This window comes from Mesoplodon densirostris, chromosome 3 (assembly GCF_025265405.1).
Source record: "Mesoplodon densirostris isolate mMesDen1 chromosome 3, mMesDen1 primary haplotype, whole genome shotgun sequence".
NCBI classification, from domain to species: Eukaryota; Metazoa; Chordata; class Mammalia; order Artiodactyla; family Ziphiidae; genus Mesoplodon; species Mesoplodon densirostris.
This window is the reverse complement of record NC_082663.1, coordinates 163,474,523-163,498,551: the sequence shown is the minus strand read 5'-3', so window position 1 is coordinate 163,498,551 and position 24,029 is coordinate 163,474,523. Positions and strand designations below refer to the sequence as shown.

Below are 24,029 nucleotides of genomic sequence, written 5' to 3'. Positions count from 1 at the left end.
CCTCTTGCGTCTCCCTCCCTCCCACCCTCCCTATCCCACCCCTCCAGGCGGTCACAAAGCACTGAGCTGATCTCCCTGCACTATGCGGCTGCTTCCCACTATCTATCTACCTTACGTTTGGTAGTGTATATATGTCCATGCCTCTCTTTCGCTTTGTCACAGCTTACCCTTCCCCCTCCCCATATCCTCAAGTCCATTCTCAAGTAGGTCTGTGTCTTTATTCCTGTTTTACCCCTAGGTTCTTCATGACTTTTTTCTTAAATTCCATATATATGTGTTAGCATACGGTATTTGTCTTTCTCTTTTCTGACTTATTAAGTGTACAATTTTTGATTTTTAGTAAATTTACAGAGTTGTGTGAACATTTCCATCATCCCTCCCAAAATCCCCATGCTCATTTACGGTTAGTCCTGCTCCCATACCACCAACCTCTAAGGTGTTTTCTGCCTGTATAGATTGACCTTCTGTGGATATTTCATATAAATAAAATCTTATCATGTGTAGTTTTTTTACATCTGACTTCTTTCACTTAGCAAAATGTTTTTGAGGTTCATCCATGCTGTAGCATGTATCACTATTTCATTTTTTTAATTATAGAATAATATTCCCTTGTATAGATGTGTGACATTTTGTTATCCATTCACCACCTGATGGACATATGGGTTGTTTTTGCTTTTTGGCCACTGTGAATAATGCTACCATGAACATTGACATACAAGTCTTTGTGTGGATATACGTTTTCATTTCTCTTGAGTATATACCTAGGAGTGAAATTGCTGGGTCATAGGTAAGTTTATGCTTAACTTTTAAAAAAACTGTCCAACTATGTTTCAAAGTACCTATACCATTTTGCGTTCTCAGCAGCAATGTGTGAAGGTTGCAGTTTCTCCACATCTTCACCTCATAAGTCTTACCTTGATCTTCTTGTGGTAGTTTCTTTCTGTCTCTCCCTCCAAATATTTTATAAGCTAGCTCTCAAGGCAGAGATTATAGGTCAAATTTTTGTGTTCACAGCATTTGGAATTGTTTCCATCAAAGCACTTGTAGGTAAATGTTGAGGTATTTACCTTCTCTTCATTTTTTTCCTGAATAACATGCTAGTCTTTGGGACCAAAGTAGAGATTGAGTCTATCCCCTTTCTTTTATATTCTTTTTGTATGTTTCTGATAGACTTTGTGGCATATTTTTTACTTGACTTCAATTAATCAGTCAAAAATATTTCATATTAAATTTCTATAATGTGTAATACCTAAAGTTTCAGTCTAATGATAGTAAACTCCAAAAGACTGTCTACAAGTTTGGACTTAGTAGAGTTTATGAATTACTAATTATTACTAAAATATATAGTTTGACCGGTATTTGAAAGCAGGAAACAGACTCAAACCAAAACAACCTGATTTGGCCACTGTGAGAAGTTGTTTCACCTCTTTGACCTTCATATTTTTTGCCTAGGAAACAGAATAATAGTAATAGTAATATAATAGCAATATCTTCACATTGCTGTGAGAGCTACATAAAGCTTTTTTTCTGGGAAGCACTTTTAATTTCTAACTTGTTTCATAAATGCTAAATATTGTTGTTATCATATAGGCATTTGACACTCAAAGAGCCTCTAGTGCATAGTTTTCCAAGTTTCTGTTATATTTTGTTGGGGAATTTTTCCAGCCGTTTATTTCATTCTCCCATGTGTCTTTCTGAACATTTCATTTTCTTCTTGGTATGGCTTTTCCCTATTATCTTGGGCTGGTGGTGATGAGATTGCTGTTGTTTTACCTGATTGTTATCACTGGCTCTTGCTTATTAAACTGGAACACTGTTATAGGTCATGTAATAAGCATAACGTGAGAATATTTTATGTAAAACATTCAACTAAAGAAACAGAAATACAGTCTGTTAAATTTTTTTGCCTTAGATCATAAACTTATTAGCTAGTATCTTTGCTCAGGGAGTTTGGGAAGGTGTGCTTAAGGTACCTAACTTAAATGTGAAACTTGGTTTGTCTCCTGTTTTGTTGTTTTATTATTTTTGAGATTACCCTCCCAGTGGTTACCACTACCTACATATAGATTCCTCACATTCCCTCCAGGTTAAAATTTTTCAAGATACTAAAAATAAAAATAATAGAGGTAAATAAACCAGATTTTCTTTTATGTTCAGGAGGCAGTGTCATTTTCATAAGTTTTGTTATTGAAATAAAAGATTACATGTAATGAAGCTTAAGAGAACCATATTACTTTATTTTATTTTATTTTTTTAACATCTTTATTGTTTACAATGGTGTGTTAGTTTCTGCTTTATAACAAAGTGAATCAGTTATACATATACATATGTCCCAATATCTCTTCCCTCTTGCATCTCCCTCCCTCCCACCCTCCCTATCACACCCCTCTAGGTGGTCACAAAACACCAAGCTGATCTCCTTGTGCTATGTGGCTTCTTCCCACTAGTTATCTATTTTAAGTTTGGTAGTGTATATATGTCCATGCCACTCTCTCACTTTGTCCCAGCTTCCCCTTCCCCTTCCCAGAATCCTCAAGTCCATTTTCTAGTAGATCTGCATCTTTATTCCCATCTTGCCCCTAGGTTCCTCATGACCACTTTTTTACTTTATTTTTTTAGATTCCATATATATGTGTTAGCATACGGTATTTGTTTTTCTCTTTCTGACTTACTTCACTCTGTATGACCGTCTCTAGGACCATCCACCTCACTACAAATAACTCAGTTTTATTCCTCTTTATGGCTGAGTAATATTCCATTGAATATATGTGCCACATCTTCTTTATCCATTCATCTGTTGATGGACACTTTGGTTGCTTCCATGTCCTGGCTATTGTAAATAGAGCTGCAATGAACATTTTGGTACATGACTCATTTTGAATTAGAACCATATTACTTTAATTCATAGCAGAAACCTCTTTCAGATTTATCTTAATGCTAGGAAAATCTGTGCTTTTTAATAGTATTTGTGTAACTGTGTATTTTTAATGTTAATAAAAATTAAGGTTGAAATGTGCTAGTCATGAGAACTTTTCTTTTTTATATCAAGGTCTCATTACAGTTGTCAAGAACGGCTGTTGAAAGTTTTCTTGAATTTTGGGGTTGTTTCCATTAAAGCTACTTTTAGTTAAATAGTGTTTACTTTTTCTTCACTCTTTTCCCAAATGGTATGCTGGCCTTCGGGGCCAAAGTAGAAATGGAATCTTTTCCCTTTAAAAATTTTTTTTCTTCCGTTTTTCTGATAGACTTTTGTGGCCCATTTGTTACCTCAATCACTCCTCCATTAGAAAGCTCATAGCTGAATTTGCTACCCACTTTTTTTTTGCGGTACGCGGGCCTCTCACTGTTGTGGCCTCTCCCGTTGCGGAGCACAGGCTCCGGACGCGGCCATGGCTCATGGGCCCAGCTGCTCCGCGGCATATGGGATCTTCCCACACCGGAGCACAAACCCGTGTCCCTTGCATCGGCAGGCGGATTCTCAACCACTGCGCCACCAGGGAAGCCCTGCTACCCACTTCTAATGATTTGGGTATATTAACTTTATTCCAGGCTTTACTCTTCTGTTCGTACTTTCTTTAACTTATGTACTTATTTTATCACATTATATTATTTGTATTTTTTTCTGCCACTTAAACAGCCAGATAGTGTGTAGTCAGTTTTGCTATAACATGATATATGTATTCCTAAAAGTGACTATGCTGTGCAGTGATATGTAGTAAAACCACAGGGCTTATTAGAGAAATGGGATTATGGAAATAAAATTGAAACATTTTGTCAATGATACATTAAAAAAAAGGATAGAAATCTAATAAAAGACATAGTAGAGTTTTGCACATGTTAAATGGTTAAGAAATACTAAATAGAATAAATACAGCATTTTATCTTGAAGAAGACCTGAAGTTTGTGGAAGGGGGCCCACTTCAACAAATAACTCATTGAAGTGTTGAAATTTGTGAGTTACTATGAAGGTAGAAGAAAGGTGATCTGAAATAGAATGGAAATTGTAACACCAAAAGGGATGAGTCTGATAACACATGAGATGAACTGAGATAGCTAGTAGATATATGCATTTTGAGTATGGCTTGGTTTGTTTGGCTTGGTTGCCATTTTCCTTATTCACCTAGTGTTTCTTTCTAAATGAAATTATGCAAAAATGGAAGTGACATTCGCATTATACTCATATTATCCCCTAATATATCAATTGAATTGGAACAGCTTTGCTTTTTCCAAATAACCCTTATAGGAGAACTGACTATATAAATAAGTACCTATGTTGGAGAAAGGGATTAACTTTTTGTCAAAGAATGTGTTGTCATCACTACCTGTTTTTACATCATTCACATTGAGTTACTGAATAGTCCAAATGATCACAATATTTTTTTACAGGAAACTACATTCTTAATTATGTGGCATCACAACCCAAGCTGGCTCCCTTTGTCATCCAAGCTCTAATTCAAGTCATTGCTAAAATTACTAAATCGGGGTGGTTTGAGGTTCAGAAAGACCAGTTTGTCTTCAGAGAAATTATTGCTGATGTGAAGAAGTTTCTTCAGGTAAGAAGGCATTATTACATTATAAGAACATCAGTAGTTGTTTTTTTGGTTTAGAAAACTGCTTTTCTTAAAGTTATATGGTTTGTTTTGTGGCTATCAGAACCATATTAATTATGGTTTATTATTTATCCTCTGGAGCCCGTATTTTTTATTGCCAGGAAAAGAGGATCATGTCATATAACTTCCAAACCAGAAGAACGCAAATTATAATGTTTTATAATTTCAGAAATATATGTTGTCATTTGTAACCACGTGTGTCTTTGTATTGCATATATGCAAAACATGTATATAATGTTTTTCATGTATTATCTAATTTAATGCTAATTACATCTCTGTGAAGGGAATTACATTTTGTAAATGAGAAGACTGAGGCTTAGAAAAGTTAGGTAATCTGTATAGGATTGCATAGTGATCTAGTAAAGCACAGTGCTCGTACTTTAACAGGTTTTCTAACTTAAGACATATATATTTAAAAATTTTTTTACATTATACCACATTGAGTCATACTAAACTCTCAAGAATGTTTTTAACCTAAATGATTAAAGTTATAACATACATTTAACTTACACAAATTCAGGTATTTGGACTGAAAAAAAAAGAAAGAAAAGAAAAGCAAGAGGACACTAATTTAAACTGTGCCAGTGATTCCACTTGCCATTCCACATAGTATTTTATGTTGTGGGGTGTGATATGGGAAAGTTAAATCTGCTCTTTTCTGTTCCTGTATGCCTCTTAGGATGACCATCATGCCCTGCCTAGTATGATTCAGATATTTAAAGATACATACTTTTTCATGCAAGTGTTATCCCTAATCGCAGGAGAAGTACCTTAGTTGGCGCTCTGCTGAAGAAGCAGTGATCTGTTACAGTTCTCAAGGAAAAGCTGGCAGTTTGGATTAATAGATGTTCAGTGTTGGTTTATTGGCAATTAGGGGGCTGTTTGGACTTTCTGAGATGTTATTGCTTATACAGTAACTGTCAGATTTAATCCCTATGTAAGGTGTAACTCCATCATACATTGTAATGCTAGAAACCTCAGAATGTGAAACACTAGACTATTCTTCTCTTTTATTTGTATTGTTAAAATCCTGGTTAACAAATATTTGATTATCTAAAATATCACAAGAATAAGTATATTTTTAGCCCTGAGGAGATCTGCTGTGGGACAGAGGGATAGTTTATTCAGTGACACATGAGTTTCTCACTTTATAGTTGTGCATATAATTTTGACTAACACAATAGCACCCTTCTCTTGTCCTTTACTAAGATTGTACACAGCTCATCAAGAATCATTAGTGTAGGGCTTCCCTGGTGGCGCAGTGGTTGAGAGTCTGCCTGCCGATGCAGGGGACACAGGTTCGTGCCCCGGTCCGGGAAGATCCCACATGCCGCGGAGCAGCTGGGCCCGTGAGCCGTGGCCGCTGAGCCTGTGTGTCCGGAGCCTGCACTCTGCAAGGGGAGAGGCCACAACAGTGAGAGGCCCGCGTAATGCAAAAAAAAAAAAAAAAAGAATCATTAGTGTAAACAAGAATAGACTTCAGAGTTCTTTTAAAATAAAATCAAGGTTGAAAACTGAATGAAATGAAATCATTCTTGTTGGCTAACATTTCTCAAGCTCCCTTTTCAATGGCTGATAAGTTGAGCTTAAGTTGGACTTTAGTGTGCTTTTGTCAGTTTTGGAAGACCAGAAGAAACAGAAAACGTTTTCTCCTCAAAGTTTATTACAGTATCACAAAAAAAGCACTTGCTCTCTGGGTATATGACTTAACCTAACCTTGAATCATGAGAAAGACAAGTGACTTAGTGTTTTATTACTCTAAAATAGTACCGCGTGGTTCCTTTGGGTAATAACAGCTTCTGTGAATTTTGTACTAAAAATTATTTTAAGTTTGTTAAATTTTTAGTGGCCTGAAATTTTGTATATCTTCTTTTCTCTGTTATTGTAACCTTATTGCTGCCACACTTCTAACATTTACATGCCTCCTTTCTACATACATACCCAGGAGATACTACTGTCATATAGGACAGTGCTATTCAGATTGCTGGTTCACAGCAAGATAAGGAGTTTATGTCAGAATGTAAATCAACATGGTGCTTCCGTCATCAAGAGAGACTTGCTATGAAAAATATGCCAGCTGAACTAAACAGTGTACTTAGTGACTTATCTGTTTTATCTTTTGGTGCAAACTCTTTTGTCATGGACCAGTATTAAACCATTCTCAGATTAGAATCAAATTTGCAGACTACCAGCAGATTCATGGACTAACAGTTGGTCAGAGAATGACATGTTAAGGAGCATCGGCCTGGTTTACACAGAAGATTGATGCTTCAGTAATGTGAAATCTGTAGTTTATCATAGAGTTCCGATTGTCCTAAAGGGCCATAAAGAATTAAAATGCAAAAATTGGACTTCCCTGGTGGGGCAGTGGTTAAGAATCCTCCTGCCAATGCAGGGGATACGGGTTCGATCCCTGGTCTGGGAAGATCCCACATGCTACGGAGCAACTAAGCCTGTGCACCACAACTACTGAGCCTGTGCTCTTGAGTCCACGTGCTGCAACTCCTGAGCCCACGTGCCACAACTGCTGAAGCCCACTGGCCTAGAGCCCATGCTCCACAGCAAGAGGAGCCACCGCAATGAGAAGCCCGCGCACCACAACGAAGAGTAGCCCCCGCTCGGCGCAGCTAGAGAAAGCCCACGCACAGCAACGAAGACCCAGTACAGTCAAAAAAAAAAAAAAGCAAAAATTATGGATGTTTCTTTTATTTTTTTATTCTGAAATAATTTGAATTTAATTACACCTAGTGACCCACTGTTAGTGAAATTCTGTGATAGTTAGAAGGAATGACCAGCTATAAAATTAAGGCTTGAAAAGTGTATCATCTGTATTGCTTCTTTAAAATTATTATACTGTAATTGGATGTTAGATTTTTTTATTTTCATACTTCCAGTGTGATTTTGCAGTTGGGTAATTTGTTAGTAATGTGCATATAAAATCTGAATTTTGATTTGAAGGAAGTTATTGAGATTAAATTGGAAGCTGATTACACTAAAACATCATACTGTATTGATAGTCATGTATTTACCCAGTGCATTGGGCAGTTCACAAGCCTTCATTATATATCCTTAGTAAATGCATATACATGCACTATTAAATAATATTAAAAGGGCCTAAGTGATCTTATCTGGTATTAGGTTGAGGGATTTAAATTAGTTCCTAAGTTATTAATTATTTACTGAATGCATCTATCTTCAAGCAAATTTACAGAGCTAAAAATGGTTTTTTGTTCTTTCTTATTCGTGGTCTTATGAAAAGTGTTAAACTACACTCCTGTATTTTGAGGTTTAGTTTGTTGTAAGTCCTACGTGCTGAAAACATTTTATAGAGTATCATACAGTTCTAAGGTAGGTGAGCTTTTTTCCCATTCAACTCTATACCTAAATTTATCCTTCAAAAAAATGAGCTTGACAGTATTTTTATTTGTGGACCTCATAGTGATTTTTCTATATATTTTAATAGATCTATTTTAAGAAAATGTGATGTTTCAGTATTTAATTACTTGTAAATGTTACCTGGTTTACACATTAAGAACCAATCATTTGTCTCCATTTAGGCTAAACTTGTTTTTTTCTCCAAAGGGTACTGTGGAACACTGCATAATAGGAGTAATAATCCTCTCAGAATTGACTCAGGAAATGAACCTGGTAAGCCTTTCCATCTAATGGTGACATGAAGTTTGCTAAGTAATGTCATTTCTTTTATGTAAAATCTTTGTGTGGCTTAAAACTCTGAATAAGCAAGTCTTTTTTTGGGGGGGGTGTCTTTTATTGGTGGGATAATTAAAGTATTGGAACACTTTTATTGTTACTGAAAATGACAGTAACAATATAAAGTACTACAAAGAACAGGAAATTAGACATGGTCCTCTCTCCATGGCAATTGGAGAATCGTCCTTTTATCCTCTCTCTATATAGTAATATACTAATCGTAAAAATAAATTATATGCAAAAGTGGAACAAGCCTTTATTTTCTTACATATAAAAGACAAGCAGTTTAGCAATTTGGTGAATTGATTCTCAGTAATGGATACACAGCATGACTCAACAAAGAACAGGCTACTTGGCACTTTGCTACTTGTTAGCATGGGTTTCACCCGTACAAGGAGAGTTTGTAGAAGCTATGCTTACCCCCCACCAACGCCTTTATGAACTCAGCAGCTGAGCACATCCTCACCTGCTCCTGTTCATTTTTGTATTTAACATGATTCTAAACAGAACAAAAGCAGAAGTTGGGTTTTACATGGAATAATGTTATAATAAAGGGGAATGTATTATTTATATTTAAGAACTTTTATCATCTTTTTTTAAAAATTGAAGTACAGTTGGCATACAATATTAGTTTCAGGTGTATAACATAATGATTTGACATTTATACATATATATATATATATATATATATATATATATATATATATATATATATATGAATTGATCACCACATAAGTCTAGTAACCATCTGTCACCATACAAAGTTATTAAAATATTAGTGACTATATTCCTCATGCTGTACATTATATCCCCGAGACTTATTTATTTTATAACTGGAATTTTGTACCTATTAATCTTCTTCACCTATTTCATCCAGTCCCCATCCCCCTCCTCTCTGGCAACCACCAGTTTGTTCTCTGTATCTGTGAGTCTTTCTGTTTTGTTTTCTAGATTCCACATATAAGTGAAATCAGATGGTATTTGTCTTTCTCTATCTGACTTATTTCACTTAGCGTAATACCTTCTAGGTCCACTCATGTTATTGCAGACAGCATGATTTCATTCTTTTTTAATGGCTGAGTAATTCCATTGTGTGTATTTATACTACATACTCTATTCATTGATCTATTGATAGACACTTAGGTAGCTTCCATATCTTGGCTATTGTAATTGATGTTGCAGTGAACATAGGGGTGCATATATCTTTTTGAATTAGTGTTTTTGTTTTCTTTGAGTAAATACCCAGAAGTGGAATTGCTGGATCATATGGTAGTGCTATTGGGTTCGCCAAAAAGTTCGTTCGGGTTTTTCCACAGAAAAACCCGAACAAACTTTTTGCCCAAAAACAAAAAAAATCTTACGGAAAAACCCAAACAAACTTTTTGCCCAACCCAATATTTTTAATTTTTTGAGGACCTTCCATACTATTTTCCATAGCAGCCATACTAATTTACATTCCCACCAACAGTGCACAAGGGTTCGCTTTTTGCCAGGTCCTTGCCAATACTTATTTGTTGTCTATTTAATAATAGCCATTCTGGAAGACGTGAGGTGATATCTCACTGTGGTTTTGATTTGAATTTCCCTGAGGATTAGTGAGACTGAACATCTTTTCATACGTCTGTTGGCCATCTGTGTATCTTCCTTAGAAAAATGTCTATTCAGGTCCTCTGCCTATTTTTTATTCAGATTTTTTTTTTGATACTGAGGGTAGGGAAGTTTTCAGCGATTATGGCTTCAAATACATTCTGTGCTCTTTTCTTTCTCTCTTCTCCTTCTGGGACCCCTATAATAATGCAAATGTTAGTATGCTTGTTGTTGTCTTAGAGGTCCCTTAAGCTATCCTCATTTTTTAAAAACTCTTTTTTCTTTTTGCAGTTCCAATTGGGTTATTTCGACTACCCTGTCTTCCAGATTGCTGATCCATTCCTTTGCTTCCTCTAGTCTGCTGTTGATTCCCTCTAGTATATTTTTCATTTCAGTTATTGTATTCTTCAGTTCTGATTGGTTCTTTTTTATATTTTCTATTTCTTTGTTGAAGTTCTCACTGAGTTCATCCATTTGTCTCCCGATTTTGGTGAGCATCTTTATCACTTACTTTGAACTCTTTATCTGGTAAGTTGCTTATCTCCATTTTGTTTAGTTCCTTTCCTGGGGTTTTGTCTGATTCTTTCAAATGGAAGGTATTCCTTTGCCTCCTCATTTTGTCTGACTCTCTGTGTTTGTTTCTATGTAGTAGGTGTATCAGCTACATCTCCTGGTCTTCAAACAGTGGTCTTAACATAAAAGGTGTTCTGTGGGGCCTGGTGGTACCATCTCCCTGGTCACCAGAGCCGGGTGCTCCAGGTGCTCCTCCTCCTTTGTGTGGGCTGCATGTGCCCTCCTGTTGTGGTTGGGCCAGGATTGCTGCAGGCATACTGGTTGTCGGGGCTGGTCCCGGCCCAGCTGGCTGAGAGATCTGGCTCTGAGCGCTGCAGGTGGGCTGATGTGCTTGTTGATCTGTGGTTTTCTCGTTGCCTCCTCTGAGGAAGCACATGATTTGATTTGTTACATCACTAATGATGTTCACTTTGGTCACTTGACTAGGATGGTCTCTACCAGGCTTCTCCAATTGTACATTTATTCTTTTCCCCTTTGTAAATAATGAGTATTTTGTGGGCAGGTAGCTTAAGACTCTGAAAATACCTTATTCCTCATTAAACTTTTAATTTATTCATTTATTATTTATATCAGTTTGGATTCCTGGTTTCTAACTTTGTTTAATAGGTTATAGTTTGTTACTTACATTATATTTTGATACCCAAATTTTCCCAAATTTGGCCATTAGGAACCCTTTCAGGCTAGCATCTCTGTTCATTTGATATTTATTCACCATCCTTCGAACATTTTCTTACTTTCTGTCACAAGATGTTCCACATTTATCTTGTGTAGAACTAGGTACCTTTTGAAAAAAGCTTCAAGCTCTGAAGTGTGATTTTGACTTTGTATGGTAAAAAATACATGGCTTCTGTGGAGACATTTTACTGAGCCTAATTTTAGAGCGTTAACAATTTCAACTAGCATTTCTTAAGTACTTCTGAACCAGGCAATAGGGAGATCTACAATGCATAATGAAAATCAAATATTATAATTGTCAAATGTGAGCCAGGTAAATTCATGTAGGGTCAATAATAGGATGTATCTTCTAAGAAAAAGATCTAAACTTGAGGTTTCTTAAAAGTTTAGAATTATATGTTACCATGCTTTTGTAGAAGGTAAGTCTAGTGTTCCTGCAGTATATTCAATATATAATCATCAAGAAGTAAAATATTCTTTGCCTACATGGTAGAGACATAGTTATGCAGTAGAAAATGGATGCATAATCCCTCTTCTCAAAAAAATTGGATATCTAAATAAATAACCCAAGTAGAATAAGCATGTATGCTGTGAAGATAACTCTGAAATAAGACCTGATTTGTGTTTTAGCTCTATTTCCTACTGCTTTGTCCAAACTTCTTAATGTCTTTAAACTTACATATCACTATCTGTAAAGCAATCATGACATTTTCCTTGGGTCTTATTAAGATTAGATAAGTTACTAGCACAGGTCCTAGTACATACAAGTGCTCAATAAACCCAAGGTTCTTCCCTCAGTGTTATAGATATGGTGTGCCTGTGAAAAGAGAATAATTTATATCTCACAGGTTAGTTTTGAGGATTTAGTGAAATAATTTGTGAAGAGTACGTAAGTTGAGATTATAATGCTGTATGCTATTATTAATTTGTATTAAGGAGAAATTTTTATATATTGAGGGAAACTGAAGAGACAGACCAACTGAAGGAGAGAGAGATGGACGTTTGATTTAAAAGAAGGAGGAAATGCTGTAAATGCTAACTTGAATCTTACATAGTGGGTAGAGATTCCAGTAACTGCTTTCTGTAATCACTTTGGGCTTCTGTTATGTTTCATGTTTCTATAAGTAAATGTGGCATTTAAGTATAATATGATGGAGCTTAGGAAGTGTCAGGTAATCAATTTTGATCTCACTACTTTTTTCAAATCTATAAATATCAGGAAGGAAAATGGTTTATTTTCATCTTTCAGATACCAAAAGGAATGCTATAGCCACTGTAGCCTGTGGTATTAATAATTGTTTGGGTATCAGATTTCAGCTTTGTTTGCTGTTTCCTAGTGATAAATGGAAATATTAATGGTACTAATAGTATAGTTTTTACCATATTATATTTTAGATTAGAGGCTCAAGAACTAGTCTTAGTAAACTTATTCTTAAAAATTATTTTTATTAACTAATAAAATATTCAGGGGGAATATACTGTTGCTTATGTAATAAATCAAATTTCTGATTATTTATAATTTCTGCCTTGGTTTTTTTTTTTAGAATATCAAAATACATGAATCAGTGACATATCTGATATATATAGAAATATCACTTTCATATAGAAGAATCGTAACTGATTCAGTTTGCTGATTCACAGAAAGTTAGAATTTGAGGATTATCTCAGAGATTTCCCATTTTATAGGTGGAGCCTGAGGAACAGGGAAGCTGTTACTTGCCTAATGCGAAATATCATGCATGACTCAGGAGTTGATAGTATCCATCTATTATTTTATAATCTGTGTTTATATTGCCTCTGAAAGTATGATCAATTCTGCTTTTCCATTTTGGCATCAGTATAGTTTATAGAGAGAGCAATGAATTAAAGCAATACAGAAACTTGGGTTCTAGTCGTGGCTCTGCCATTATTAGCTCTTTGAGTAACCTTAAATCACTTACACTAGTAGATTTTTAAAAGCTCTTTTAGCTCTATACTTTATGATTCTTTAATCATTATTTTCATTCCTCTTCTTACATAGTAAATTTTTGCTTTGCTGTTTGGCAAGTCTGGTTAAATAAATTCATCTTGAACTTTTTAGGTTGATTATTCTAGACCTTCAGCAAAACACAGGAAAACCGCTACCTCATTTCGTGACACTTCTCTTAAAGACATTTTAGTGCTAGCATGCTCTCTTCTAAAAGAGGTAAGTTACTTAATAATTCAGCATACTGTTTCCGAAGAATTTCAGATGAATCCCCCTGTGCCCGTTTAATTTAAGTACAAATTAATTTGCACACATCTGTAAGAGGTTCCAAAAAATTCACTTTTATTTAGTCAGGATATAATAAAGTAAGATCCAAAGGGAATTTAGTAACTTGTCTTTAGACAGTAGTTTCATTATCTTCCTACTGTAGATTACTTATTACAGAAGCTAATTGAGACTTAGTTTCTGTATTACCCTGCCCATATTTTAATGGGGTGCAGATGAACAATGAAATGATGGCAAGTTTTCCTAATTCATCATTTATCAATATTTTTTCAGAGTTGAGCCAAGAGAGTTGACTTTAATAATTTCTTTAGAAACTAAAATTTTCCCGTTTGCTACTTAGTGCCCTATAGTTCATAGTATATGATACATAATTATATTGTGTTCTCTTGTAATACAGGGACTGCCTCATTCTGCTCAAGCTTGTTAATTGGTGTAGTAGAGCATTTCCCAAAGTATGTTCCACTAATCACTAGTTTCTACTTATTTAAGTTCTGTGATATAGTAACATGGTAACTGCCACACTAGGCCAGACTGAAAGTTCCTCTATTTAAAAGTTTTTCTTTTAGTATGAAAAATTTTAACATATACACAAGAAGATGGAATAGTATAATAAACTCCCTTAGACCCAGTAACCAGTTAAGCATTAACAACTCGTGACCAATCGTGTTTCATCTCTATCCTTAACTAACCACTTCACATTGTATCTCTAGGAGATAATAATCTATTCTGGTTGTGTCAGAATGAACATTTTGAGGGGGTCGGGATTGTTCTCCAGGAGCTTGTGAGTGTCCTCCCACATTCAAACAGCTCTGAGAACCTTTGTTAGCTGAATGTGTATCGTTTATGCATGAAGCTCCCCTACTTTTTCTTGAAGAATATTATATTTTCATCTTGTTCCAATTGCTCCTTTGAGCTGACGAATCCTGTACATTTATACATTTGTGCTCTGTAAAGTATTTGTCCTAAAGTTACTTCTTACAACTTTAGAAGGTGACCTCCAGTATGCAGTTAAATATGAAAGGTTTTAACCCCATTTTACAAGATTAAATTTGAAAATTTAATCTATTATTATAGATTTTTGTTGATAGTGATATTACAGTTTTTTTCTGATATATACAACATAACTGCAAATTCTTTTTTTGTTTTTTTTAAACTAATTTTAATTTGGAACTGAAGAATTATTTAAATTAGTTGAGTAAAATTATTTTAATTGAAATATGTCATAATGTTTCATTTGACTCTGAACCTCTTTCAGGTGTTGGCCCAGCCTTTAAACCTTCAGGATCAAGGTCAACAAAACCTAGTAATGCAAGTCTTGAAACTGGTCCTCAACTGCCTTAACTTTGACTTCATTGGCAGTTCAGCAGATGAATCTATAGATGATCTTTGCACAGTACAGATTCCAACAACTTGGAGAACAAGTAAGAAAAAAGTTTAGTGTAAGGAATGGTCAACATAAAATACACAGGATTAGCGGTATAGTTGCTTTATGTGCAATTATCTCTGTTTTTTACTTGGCAATCAAAAAGTTCAAAAAAATTTGTAACCTAAGGTAGCTGCTGATACCCAATGTTGAAAACTGTTTTCCTCAGTTCATCATAGTAACCTCTATATTTTGATTTTGGAAAAAAGAAAAGACAACTCTAGAGTTGGAGGATGACAAGTTTAGGTGGGGCAATGAAGAGCTCTGTTTTGAAATTTTCAGATAAACAGTAGGAGAGGATATAACACTTGGCAGGAGATATCAACATATTTTTCAAAGTTATAAAGAGAATGATTTAGAGTAGCTAACTTAGCAGAGCAGAATTGCAATTTACTTTGTTACAGAGAAGTACACCAAAAAAGGGCAAACTCCCTTGCTCTCACACATCCCAGAAAGATGATGTCAATAAGGCTTTCCTATTGAAGTCAGAGGTAGGGAATTGGGCTGAAAGGACTTGGTAAAAAGTCTATGTTCTGCACAAACACCCCCGGGATCTTCTCTACCCACTCTGTGCAGCTCTGTGACTGCCCTTTTCCCTTCCTTCCCTATGTGTACTTCCCTCTCGAGTCCCAAGACCAGAGCTTTTTTCTCTTGAGAAATTAAACTGGAGAGGTTTCGCATTCAGGGGTATCAGATATAGTAGAGAAACACCATACATTTGGTGAAAACTTCTAATATGGAAGTCAGAGACTAAAAGAAACAATTAAAAGGGACTTTGTATCTTGATAGTAGTGATGAATGCATGAACCAACACATGTAGTAAAAATTGCACAGACTAAATACACATACACACACACACACACACACACATACATACATTCACACACACGAGTACATGTAAAACTGGGAAAGCCAAATAAGATTGGTGGATTGGATTTTATCAGTGTGCCTTCTTGATTGTGATATTGTGCTTTAGTTTTGCAAGAACTTACCATTTGGGGAAATGGGGTAAACAATACATGGGATATCTCTGTATTATTTCTTGCAACTGCATATAAATCTAATTATCTCAAGAAACCTTTTTTTTTTAAAAGGGAGAGTTAGTAGAAACAGAGACAAAGTGAAGAGTTCAAGTAAATTTCAAAAAGGTTTAATTACTATCCTCAGAGAGATAAGAAAAGGTAATGCATTCCTGAAACATGAATAGGATATTGTTTTAAAAATGAAAGTTAAGACAGTGTTCCAGATATACAAGTTGCCCAAATAAAGCATTCAGTAAAAGAGTTGGAAGATAAAGTTAAGGAAATATCCCAGAAAGTAGAACAAAAAAAGCAAGAAGAGATTTGATAGGAGAAAAAAACGCAAGAATATTAAAGCATGAAACTAGGAGGCTTGACATCTGACTATTAGGAGTTCAAGAAAGGACAGGAAAAAACAGAAGGCAATTTGCAAACAATACCAAAAAAAATTCTCAGCAATGAGACACATAAATTTCCAGATTGAAAGATCCCATAAGTACCCAACATAATGAATGAAAAAAAATACACTAAGCTTCATAATCATGACATTTCAGAATAACAAGGACAAAGAGAACCTAAAATCTACCAGAAAGAAAGTGACCTACAAAGGATTGGTATCAAGAATGGTATTAGAGGGCTTCCCTGGTGGCGTGGTGGTTGAGAGTCTGCCTGCTGATACAGGGGACACGGGTTCGTGCCCCGGTCCGGGAAGATACCACATGCCGCGGAGCGGCTGGGCCTGTGAGCCATGGCCGCTGAGCCTGGCGTCTGGAGCCTGTGCTCTGCAATGGGAGAGGCCACAACAATGAGAGGCCCGCGTACCGCAAAAAAAAAAAAAAAAAAAAAAAGAATGGTATTAGATTTCTCAACAGTAGTACTGGAAGCTAGAGGACAATGGAGTAATATCCTCAGACTTCTGAGTGAAAATAATTTTCAAACTAGACTGAAATTACCAAGTGTAAGAGAATAAAGATTATTTCAGACATGTAAATCGTTCTGAAATTTATCCCTTATGTACTTGCTGTTATAAAGCTACTTGATATACAAGCAAGAAAATGGAGGATATGGAGTTCAGGAAAGCTTTAACACAAGATGACAATCAGCAGACATAAAAAGGAGATAATTATGTAACACATGTTGGAACAGCCAGTCTAAGTTGAAGAAGGCTCCAGGAGGAAGGGGTGGGAAAATGGAAGTGATAGGTTATTTGATGCTATTGACCAGGTGGAAAATGGCATGAAGAACATTTTGCAAATCTGTCAGAACATTTGGAAAGAATTAGTGACACATATTGATCTACACAACTAAGCACAGAAAAGATGCTCTGATTAAATCCAGGGACTGTTGGAAATGTGATATAATCATAGTATACTTGGCTTAGCTGTTAACATTATTTACCTAGTCATAATAAAGTAAACACTTAGAATTGGTTTAATTCCAAATTGTTACAACAGTGGATGGATTTTTGAGAGAGGATGGATTGTAGAAAGAGTGGTGGGAGAGTGTACCATAACAAGGTCATTTGAGACCTAAAATAAAACTGTCAAAGACATGTAATACAGCATGTAATTTGGAAACATGTATTTAAATATAGCTAAGAGTTGAAAGGCAGTTGGAATGGAGTAGGGTACAGCTGTTTTTTACTATATACTTTTTAGTACTATTTACTTTCTTATACTGTTTGAATTTTTAAATGTTTTTATTACCTTAATATAAATGAAAATAGGGAGAAGGTTCTCTCGATAAGAACTGTAGGTGCTACATGGAAATAAGGAACATCTTAGCTAATTAATTTCTATCTTTGTATTATTTCATATTTCAAAGGAAAATAGCTAGGAATTAAAAAGGAATTAAGCCTAACTGCAAAGAAAGCTTGGCCACATGCAGAGGTCTTGGAGTTCTTGGTTTGTATGATAATGTCTTACTATGTGAAGATCACTGAATTGAAAGTAATGGTGTTAGAATTTTTTTTTTCCAGTTTTCCTGGAACCAGAAACATTGGATCTTTTCTTTAATTTGTATCATTCACTTCCACCACTCCTATCTCAGTTAGTAAGTAAAACTCATTCATTATTTCATTAAAAAGTACCTGTGATATTTATCTAAGGGTGGTACATATTTACGTTATTTATATTCTTGATTAGGTTTACCTCTCATAAGAGATTCTTACATCATCTGGGATTTATATTACGTAAGCTATTTGTCAGTTTCTATTTATAGTCCATAGTTCCCGTCATTTCACTGGTGAGCCCAAAACCCATAACTGGTGATTTAGTTCCTGCCCGTAGCCAAGACAACCTATCAACCTCTAAGTGTGTTTTTTCCTACTCAGTCCCCAGCTCTTCTTCTGGGCCTCAGACCAGTAGTTTGCCACCCCACCTGCTACCTTCCCTTTTCTTAACCTCTCTAACTCTTTCTCCACTTTGCTTGGCTCCATGTCAGGCTTGCCATGTGGCCCCCATCAGATATCTCCAAATGAGAAACAAAGGGGATCTGCTCACTTGATTTTGTGCTCATCACTCCAGCTGTTCATTTATGTTTTGAATCAGATTCTATTGTGTGCTAAAAGATTCTTGAAACTCTTTGGTTATAGTATGGAACTTTGAGACTCTGTACCCCATCTTTGTGGAATCTAAAACAGAGACCAGGCAAGATTGAAAAAAAAGAAAGTTGTTAGTTTAATATCTAAGCTTGTAGAAATGAAGTTGGGAATTCTTATGTTTTCATTTCCTGAAAAAAGATGTTCCATATTTAAAGTACATATCAGCAGTATATTTGTTTAGATATGTTATCACCGAGAAGGGAGGAATAGGTTCACAAAAATACTCCCTCCCTTTCTTAGAAAACATGTTTGCTCTCAAATCGAGGGTTTTAAGGTGGTGGTTTTTAAACTGGGTTTCACAGGACACTCATGTTTCCAGGTGGTGCCACAGAACTTCAGCCTTCTGTCTTTTAACCAGAATAGTCTTGTTTTTAGTTGTTTCGAAACCATGGTTTCATGTACAGTTATGTTTTGGGATAAAACAAACAAGCTACTGGTGCTTAAAAGTAGAGTGGAAAGCAACTGCTTTAAGAGACTGTAACTGACATTTATTGGGCATGCCCTATCCTATGATGCTTATCTCACTTCATCCTCACAGTGGCCCTGCAAGGTAAGTATTGTTATCTTCACTATGTAGACAAGGAAACAGATCCAGAATGGCCTAAGTGACTTCAGGGCAGGAACTAAATTTTGGAGTTGAGATTCAAACCCAGGTGGTTTTGGCCCCAAACCCCTGGATATTTTTTATTACGCTAGTTGTTCCTGAACCTTCTACACATCAGAAGGGAGTTTTGTTTTTTGGGTTGTTTGCTTGTTTTTAACATTAAGGACTGTGGCAAACAGAGTAACATCTAAAAAGGCTATCCTCTGATTTTTGTCCCTATTCTCACCCTTGCCAAGAGAGCCAGACATTTTGTGTGAAATCTCCTAACTGGAATATTTAAGTATTGACAAATAATTCTATATATATTTTTTAAGTGGGCAAGTTTACATACGTGGGCCAGTTTGGCCTGAAAATTGCCAGTTTTGGGCCTCTCAGTTAATGAACAAACAGGCTTCAGTGGGTTCCAGTAGTAGAATTAAGAACCCGAGAAGTAAAATTGACTGATAAAGTATTAACTTCAGAAAGATAACTAGGCCACAGACACTTTACAGGAATTTTTATAGGGTATCTAACTTTTTCAGCAGCATTTTCCAAATTGTTCCTCAAGATATTAATAAATGGTGTGGGCAAGATGTTTTATCACCAGATAAATTTGGGACATGCTGGATTAAGTAAAGTTAAAGGATTTTTTTCCCCACTTGCAGGATATCGCAATGCGTATTGTACTGTAGTTCCCAAATGTATTCTACAACAAAACTATATTTTCTTTTTGGTGAAACACCTGGCTCGTTGGTTTACAAACAGATTAGGCATCAAAAGCAATTGGGAGCCTTTGAGTGTATGCAGGTCCCGGCTCTGCTCTGGTGTATTTAATATATACAAAAATATTAGAGGAATTTTACACAGAAATAGGAATTCTAGTGGTGGGATTGATGGGTTTTGGGTGATGGTAATTATTGATGATGTTTAGCTTTCATTGTTTTTGGATTCTATAACACTATTTTATCATTAAAGTTTAAAAAAATTTAAATGTAAAGACTAGTGTTCCTTACATGTGGCCTTACATTAATTTTAAAGTTGAAATTAATTTTGTTGTTCCTGTTTTTAGGCACTTTCATGTTTAGTTCAGTTTGCTTCTACAAGAAGGTCCTTATTTAGCAGTCCTGAACGTGCCAAGTACCTTGGTAATTTAATCAAGGGAGTAAAAAGGATACTTGAAAACCCTCAGGTATTTTTGAAGTAATTTAATTAATACTTACCATATTTAAATACAGTTTTTTCTGCTGAAAGGTGCATAATGAACTTATGACTTTATTACGATTCTGGAAGAAAATAAGTATCATATTCTACTTTCTTGGATCTCATTTGTAGTATAAATGGGCAGTTTTTAAAAGTGAATGTTTTCCTGACTGACTGCTGTGTTGTTCTTTTTATTTTTCCTGTTCTTTTAGGTAAATATGAATAGAGGTTGTATACCTTATTATGCTTCTGCTTTTTACCATTGTACTTTGCTTGCACTTCTTAAATTACTGAAGTGATTAATTCAGTCATATCTACCTTCTAAACTAGAAGACAGTATAAATCTGGATGTTAGTATTGGAATAAGTGGCTTTAAATTATGAATAATATCTTTTTTGCCCTCTTGTGGACAATAAAAGTTTGTAGATTTTTAAATCTACTCTCTATGTTAACTGCAAATCTTCAGTGGCAGTGTTCATTTCAGAGAATTGCACAGCCATTATAAATTAGTGATTTTGGATGCCAAGATAAAATTTGTTTCACTTTTGGTTTAAAATATCTGTAATGAAATACAAATATTAAAAGGTTAAATGATTATTTAAGGAGGTTTATCTAAGTCTCTTGGTTATTAATAACTTAGGAGGGACATATGATATCTATACATAAAGAAAACATGCTTACTCTATAAAGAACAGTTGTTTTTGCAGATTAAGAGGTATTTTATGTGTCGTGCATTCATTTTATCTTTTCACTGTTGGCATAACTGTGAAATTTATGTGTTTTGCTGATAAATGGGATTTTTACCAATATATGGCTACTTTAAAAATTTAGTTGTTCAGCTCACTATCATCAGTCAATATGTGGAAGATAATGTGCTAATATCAGATAATTCTCTTATTCCAGTATCCTCATGTTGGTGTTTTATGGCTCTAAAAGTTAATTTGAATATTATATATATTTTTAGAATTATAAATATGTATTAAAAGACCCATGAATACAAAATATATTTTTAAATTAGTCCTTAATAATTAGAAACTATGTTATATTTTTCATGGGTTGAAATTTTTTACAAACTCTTTCACTATTAAACAGATACTGTGAAAGATACTTGAATTCTGTTTCATGCCAGCTATAGTGCAGAGTTCTCAAACTATAAAGATAATAACACACATGTCCTATCTTCAAGGAGCTCACTGGGGGCACCTTTCTTGGTCTTTCCTTTTAACCTGTCCTCCCCACAAAGTTACCTCTGTTTCTTGTAGTACTTTTGTTAAACTTTCTGCTCTACATTGCAGCACTTTATTTGAATGTCTTAAGAGACAAGGAGTTGCTTGAGGACATAATGCCTCTAGGTACTCAATAAATATTTGTTGAATTAAAAGATGTTTCTGTTATTTGTGGGTACACATTTAATGCAAGTCTAGTGGTATTGCTCTTTTCCAGGATTTCAAGAGCCCATTCTTATTTTCCATCTTAAATATTTTTCAGGTCTTGTATTGACTTCTATTTAAGTCACAGGATACACACAAACACTTTCTCTCTCTCTCCACCCTTTTATATCTCTTTTCTGTCTCTCATGCAAATTTTTTTTGGGGTAATATAGTGGTTCCCAAACATTATGATTTAGTCATCATGGTCAAAGCTTCCTCTAAAGCCTCTAGTTTGGATTCCTTATTATTAATCATTTATGACAACATTAAGTCCAGTAGGAATCATTTGGTTTTTTTGTTGTTAAGTTTTTAAAAAGCCTTTCTTTTTGTCTCATAATTTAGGGTTTGTCCAATCCAGGTAATTATCATGAATTTTGTCGATTTTTGGCTCGTTTAAAGACAAATTACCAGCTGGGAGAATTAGTTATGGTGAAGGAGTATCCTGAAGTTATCAGATTGATTGCTAATTTTACCATTACTAGCCTACAGGTAAATAAAAATATATAGTTGATGTTAAACTGTAGATAGTTTTAAAACACTTTCTTGGTAAGATTTGGTAGGGATTTTAAAAAACATTTATTAGAGCACTTTGCTAAAAATGTTCATTGCAAGATTTTAGGTAAAAAACTTCTTTGTAACAAATTTTATAATAATAAAAATTTAGAGGCCATCTAAATATCTAATAATTAAAGACCGAATTGAGACGCTGTAGTAAAATCTATGTGGAGAAATAAAGTTTTACAGATTCGTTTTTGGAAAAATTCTTTTTATAAGTTCTGGGGGAAGTTTTAAAACCATATTTTCCACATGATATCAACTCTGTGAAAAAATATTCCTGGAAAGATTAGAAGGAAGTTCACAAACTTTGACAGAATTTGCTATTTTAAATGTTCATTGGTTATAATCAGAATAAAAGTTTATTTTAAACTGTATGTTTACTAATTTTGCCTCTGCATTTCTTATTCTAGGAAGACATAATGTCATTTTAAATAACGTTTGCTTTATTTTTTTATAGCATTGGGAATTTGCTCCCAACAGTGTTCATTATTTATTAACTCTCTGGCAAAGGATGGTAGCATCAGTTCCTTTTGTGAAATCAACTGAACCCCACTTATTAGACACTTATGCACCAGAAATCACGAAGGCCTTTATCACTTCTCGGTTGGAATCTGTTGCCATAGTTGTGAGGTATTGAAAACTAAATGTTTTTGTTGTATTTTCATCTTCTGCATCTTGGAATTTTAAAAAATGGATGTATAATTTACCTATGGTAAAATTCACCTTTTTTAGTATACAGTTTTATGAGTTCTGACAAGTGTATGCCATTGTGTTTAACAACATAATCAAGATATAAAATAGTTCCATCACCCCAAAAAGTTTTTTTAGTTTCCTCTGTAGTCAGACCTTTCCCCATCCTCAGCATCTGGCAATTATTGATGTTTTGTTCCCTAAAATTTTTGTCTTTTTTGGATGTTATTACATAAATGAAATCATATAGTATGTAGCCCTTTAGTCTGGCTTCTGTCACTTAGCATAATGCATTTGAGATTCTTCCATTTTGTGTCAGTAGTTCTTTACTTTTTATTGCTGAATAGTATACCATTTTATGGATATATCACAGTTACTAGTCCACTCACCTATTGATGGACATTTGGGTTCTTTCTGTTTTTGCCTTTATGAGTAAAATAGCTGTAAGTGTTCCTATACAGATTTTTGAATGAATTTAAGTTTTTATTTCTCTTGGATAAATTCCTAGGTGTGAGATTTCTGGGTTGCCTGGTAAGTGTATATTTTACTTTATAAGAAATTGCCAAACTATTTTCCAAAGTGGCTGTATCATTTCACATTCCCACCAGCAGTGTATGAAAAATCCAATTGCTCTGCATCCTCACCAGCACTTGATATTGTCCGTTTTGAAAAATTTTAGTCATTCTAATAAGTGTGATGCCTCATTGTGGTTTCAAATTGCATTCCCTTAATAACTAACAATGTTGAGGATCTTTTTGTGTGCTTATTTACCATTTGTATATACTCTTTGGTAAAATGCCTGTCAAATATGTTCCCGTTCTTTTATTGGGTTGTTTATTTTCTTATATTGAGATTAGAGAGGTCTATATATTCTGGTCACAAGTCTTTTTATCATATGTGTTTTGCAAATATTTTTTCCCAGTCCATTGCTTGCCTCTTCATTTCCTTAACAGAGTCTTTCAAAGAGCAGGAGTTTTAAAGTTTAATGAAGTCCAATTTATCCTTTATTTTTTTCTTCTAGAAGTTTTATAATTTAAATTTAGGTCCATAATCCATTTTGAGTTAATTTTTGTATATGGTATGAGGTTTAGACTGTGTTCTTTTTCTTTCCTTTTTT

General features: G+C 34.7%; 1 protein-coding gene across 4 annotated transcripts in view; it reads left to right on the top strand.

Moving 5' to 3' along the window:
* The window catches only part of RANBP17 (RAN binding protein 17), a 314,617-nt gene that overhangs the window by 20,287 nt on the left and 270,301 nt on the right, over positions 1-24,029 (top strand). For 3 of the 4 annotated variants that reach the window (XM_060092536.1, XM_060092535.1, XM_060092537.1), the window contains 8 exons: positions 4,387-4,553; positions 8,193-8,258; positions 13,237-13,341; positions 14,663-14,828; positions 17,828-17,901; positions 20,104-20,223; positions 22,007-22,153; positions 22,680-22,852. In XM_060092536.1, coding sequence (XP_059948519.1) covers positions 4,387-4,553; positions 8,193-8,258; positions 13,237-13,341; positions 14,663-14,828; positions 17,828-17,901; positions 20,104-20,223; positions 22,007-22,153; positions 22,680-22,852 — 1,018 coding nt within the window. Of the gene's footprint in view, positions 1-4,386; positions 4,554-8,192; positions 8,259-13,236; positions 13,342-14,662; positions 14,829-17,827; positions 17,902-20,103; positions 20,224-22,006; positions 22,154-22,679; positions 22,853-24,029 lie in introns of those variants that run through there. The other variant, XM_060092539.1, reaches the window with a different exon arrangement.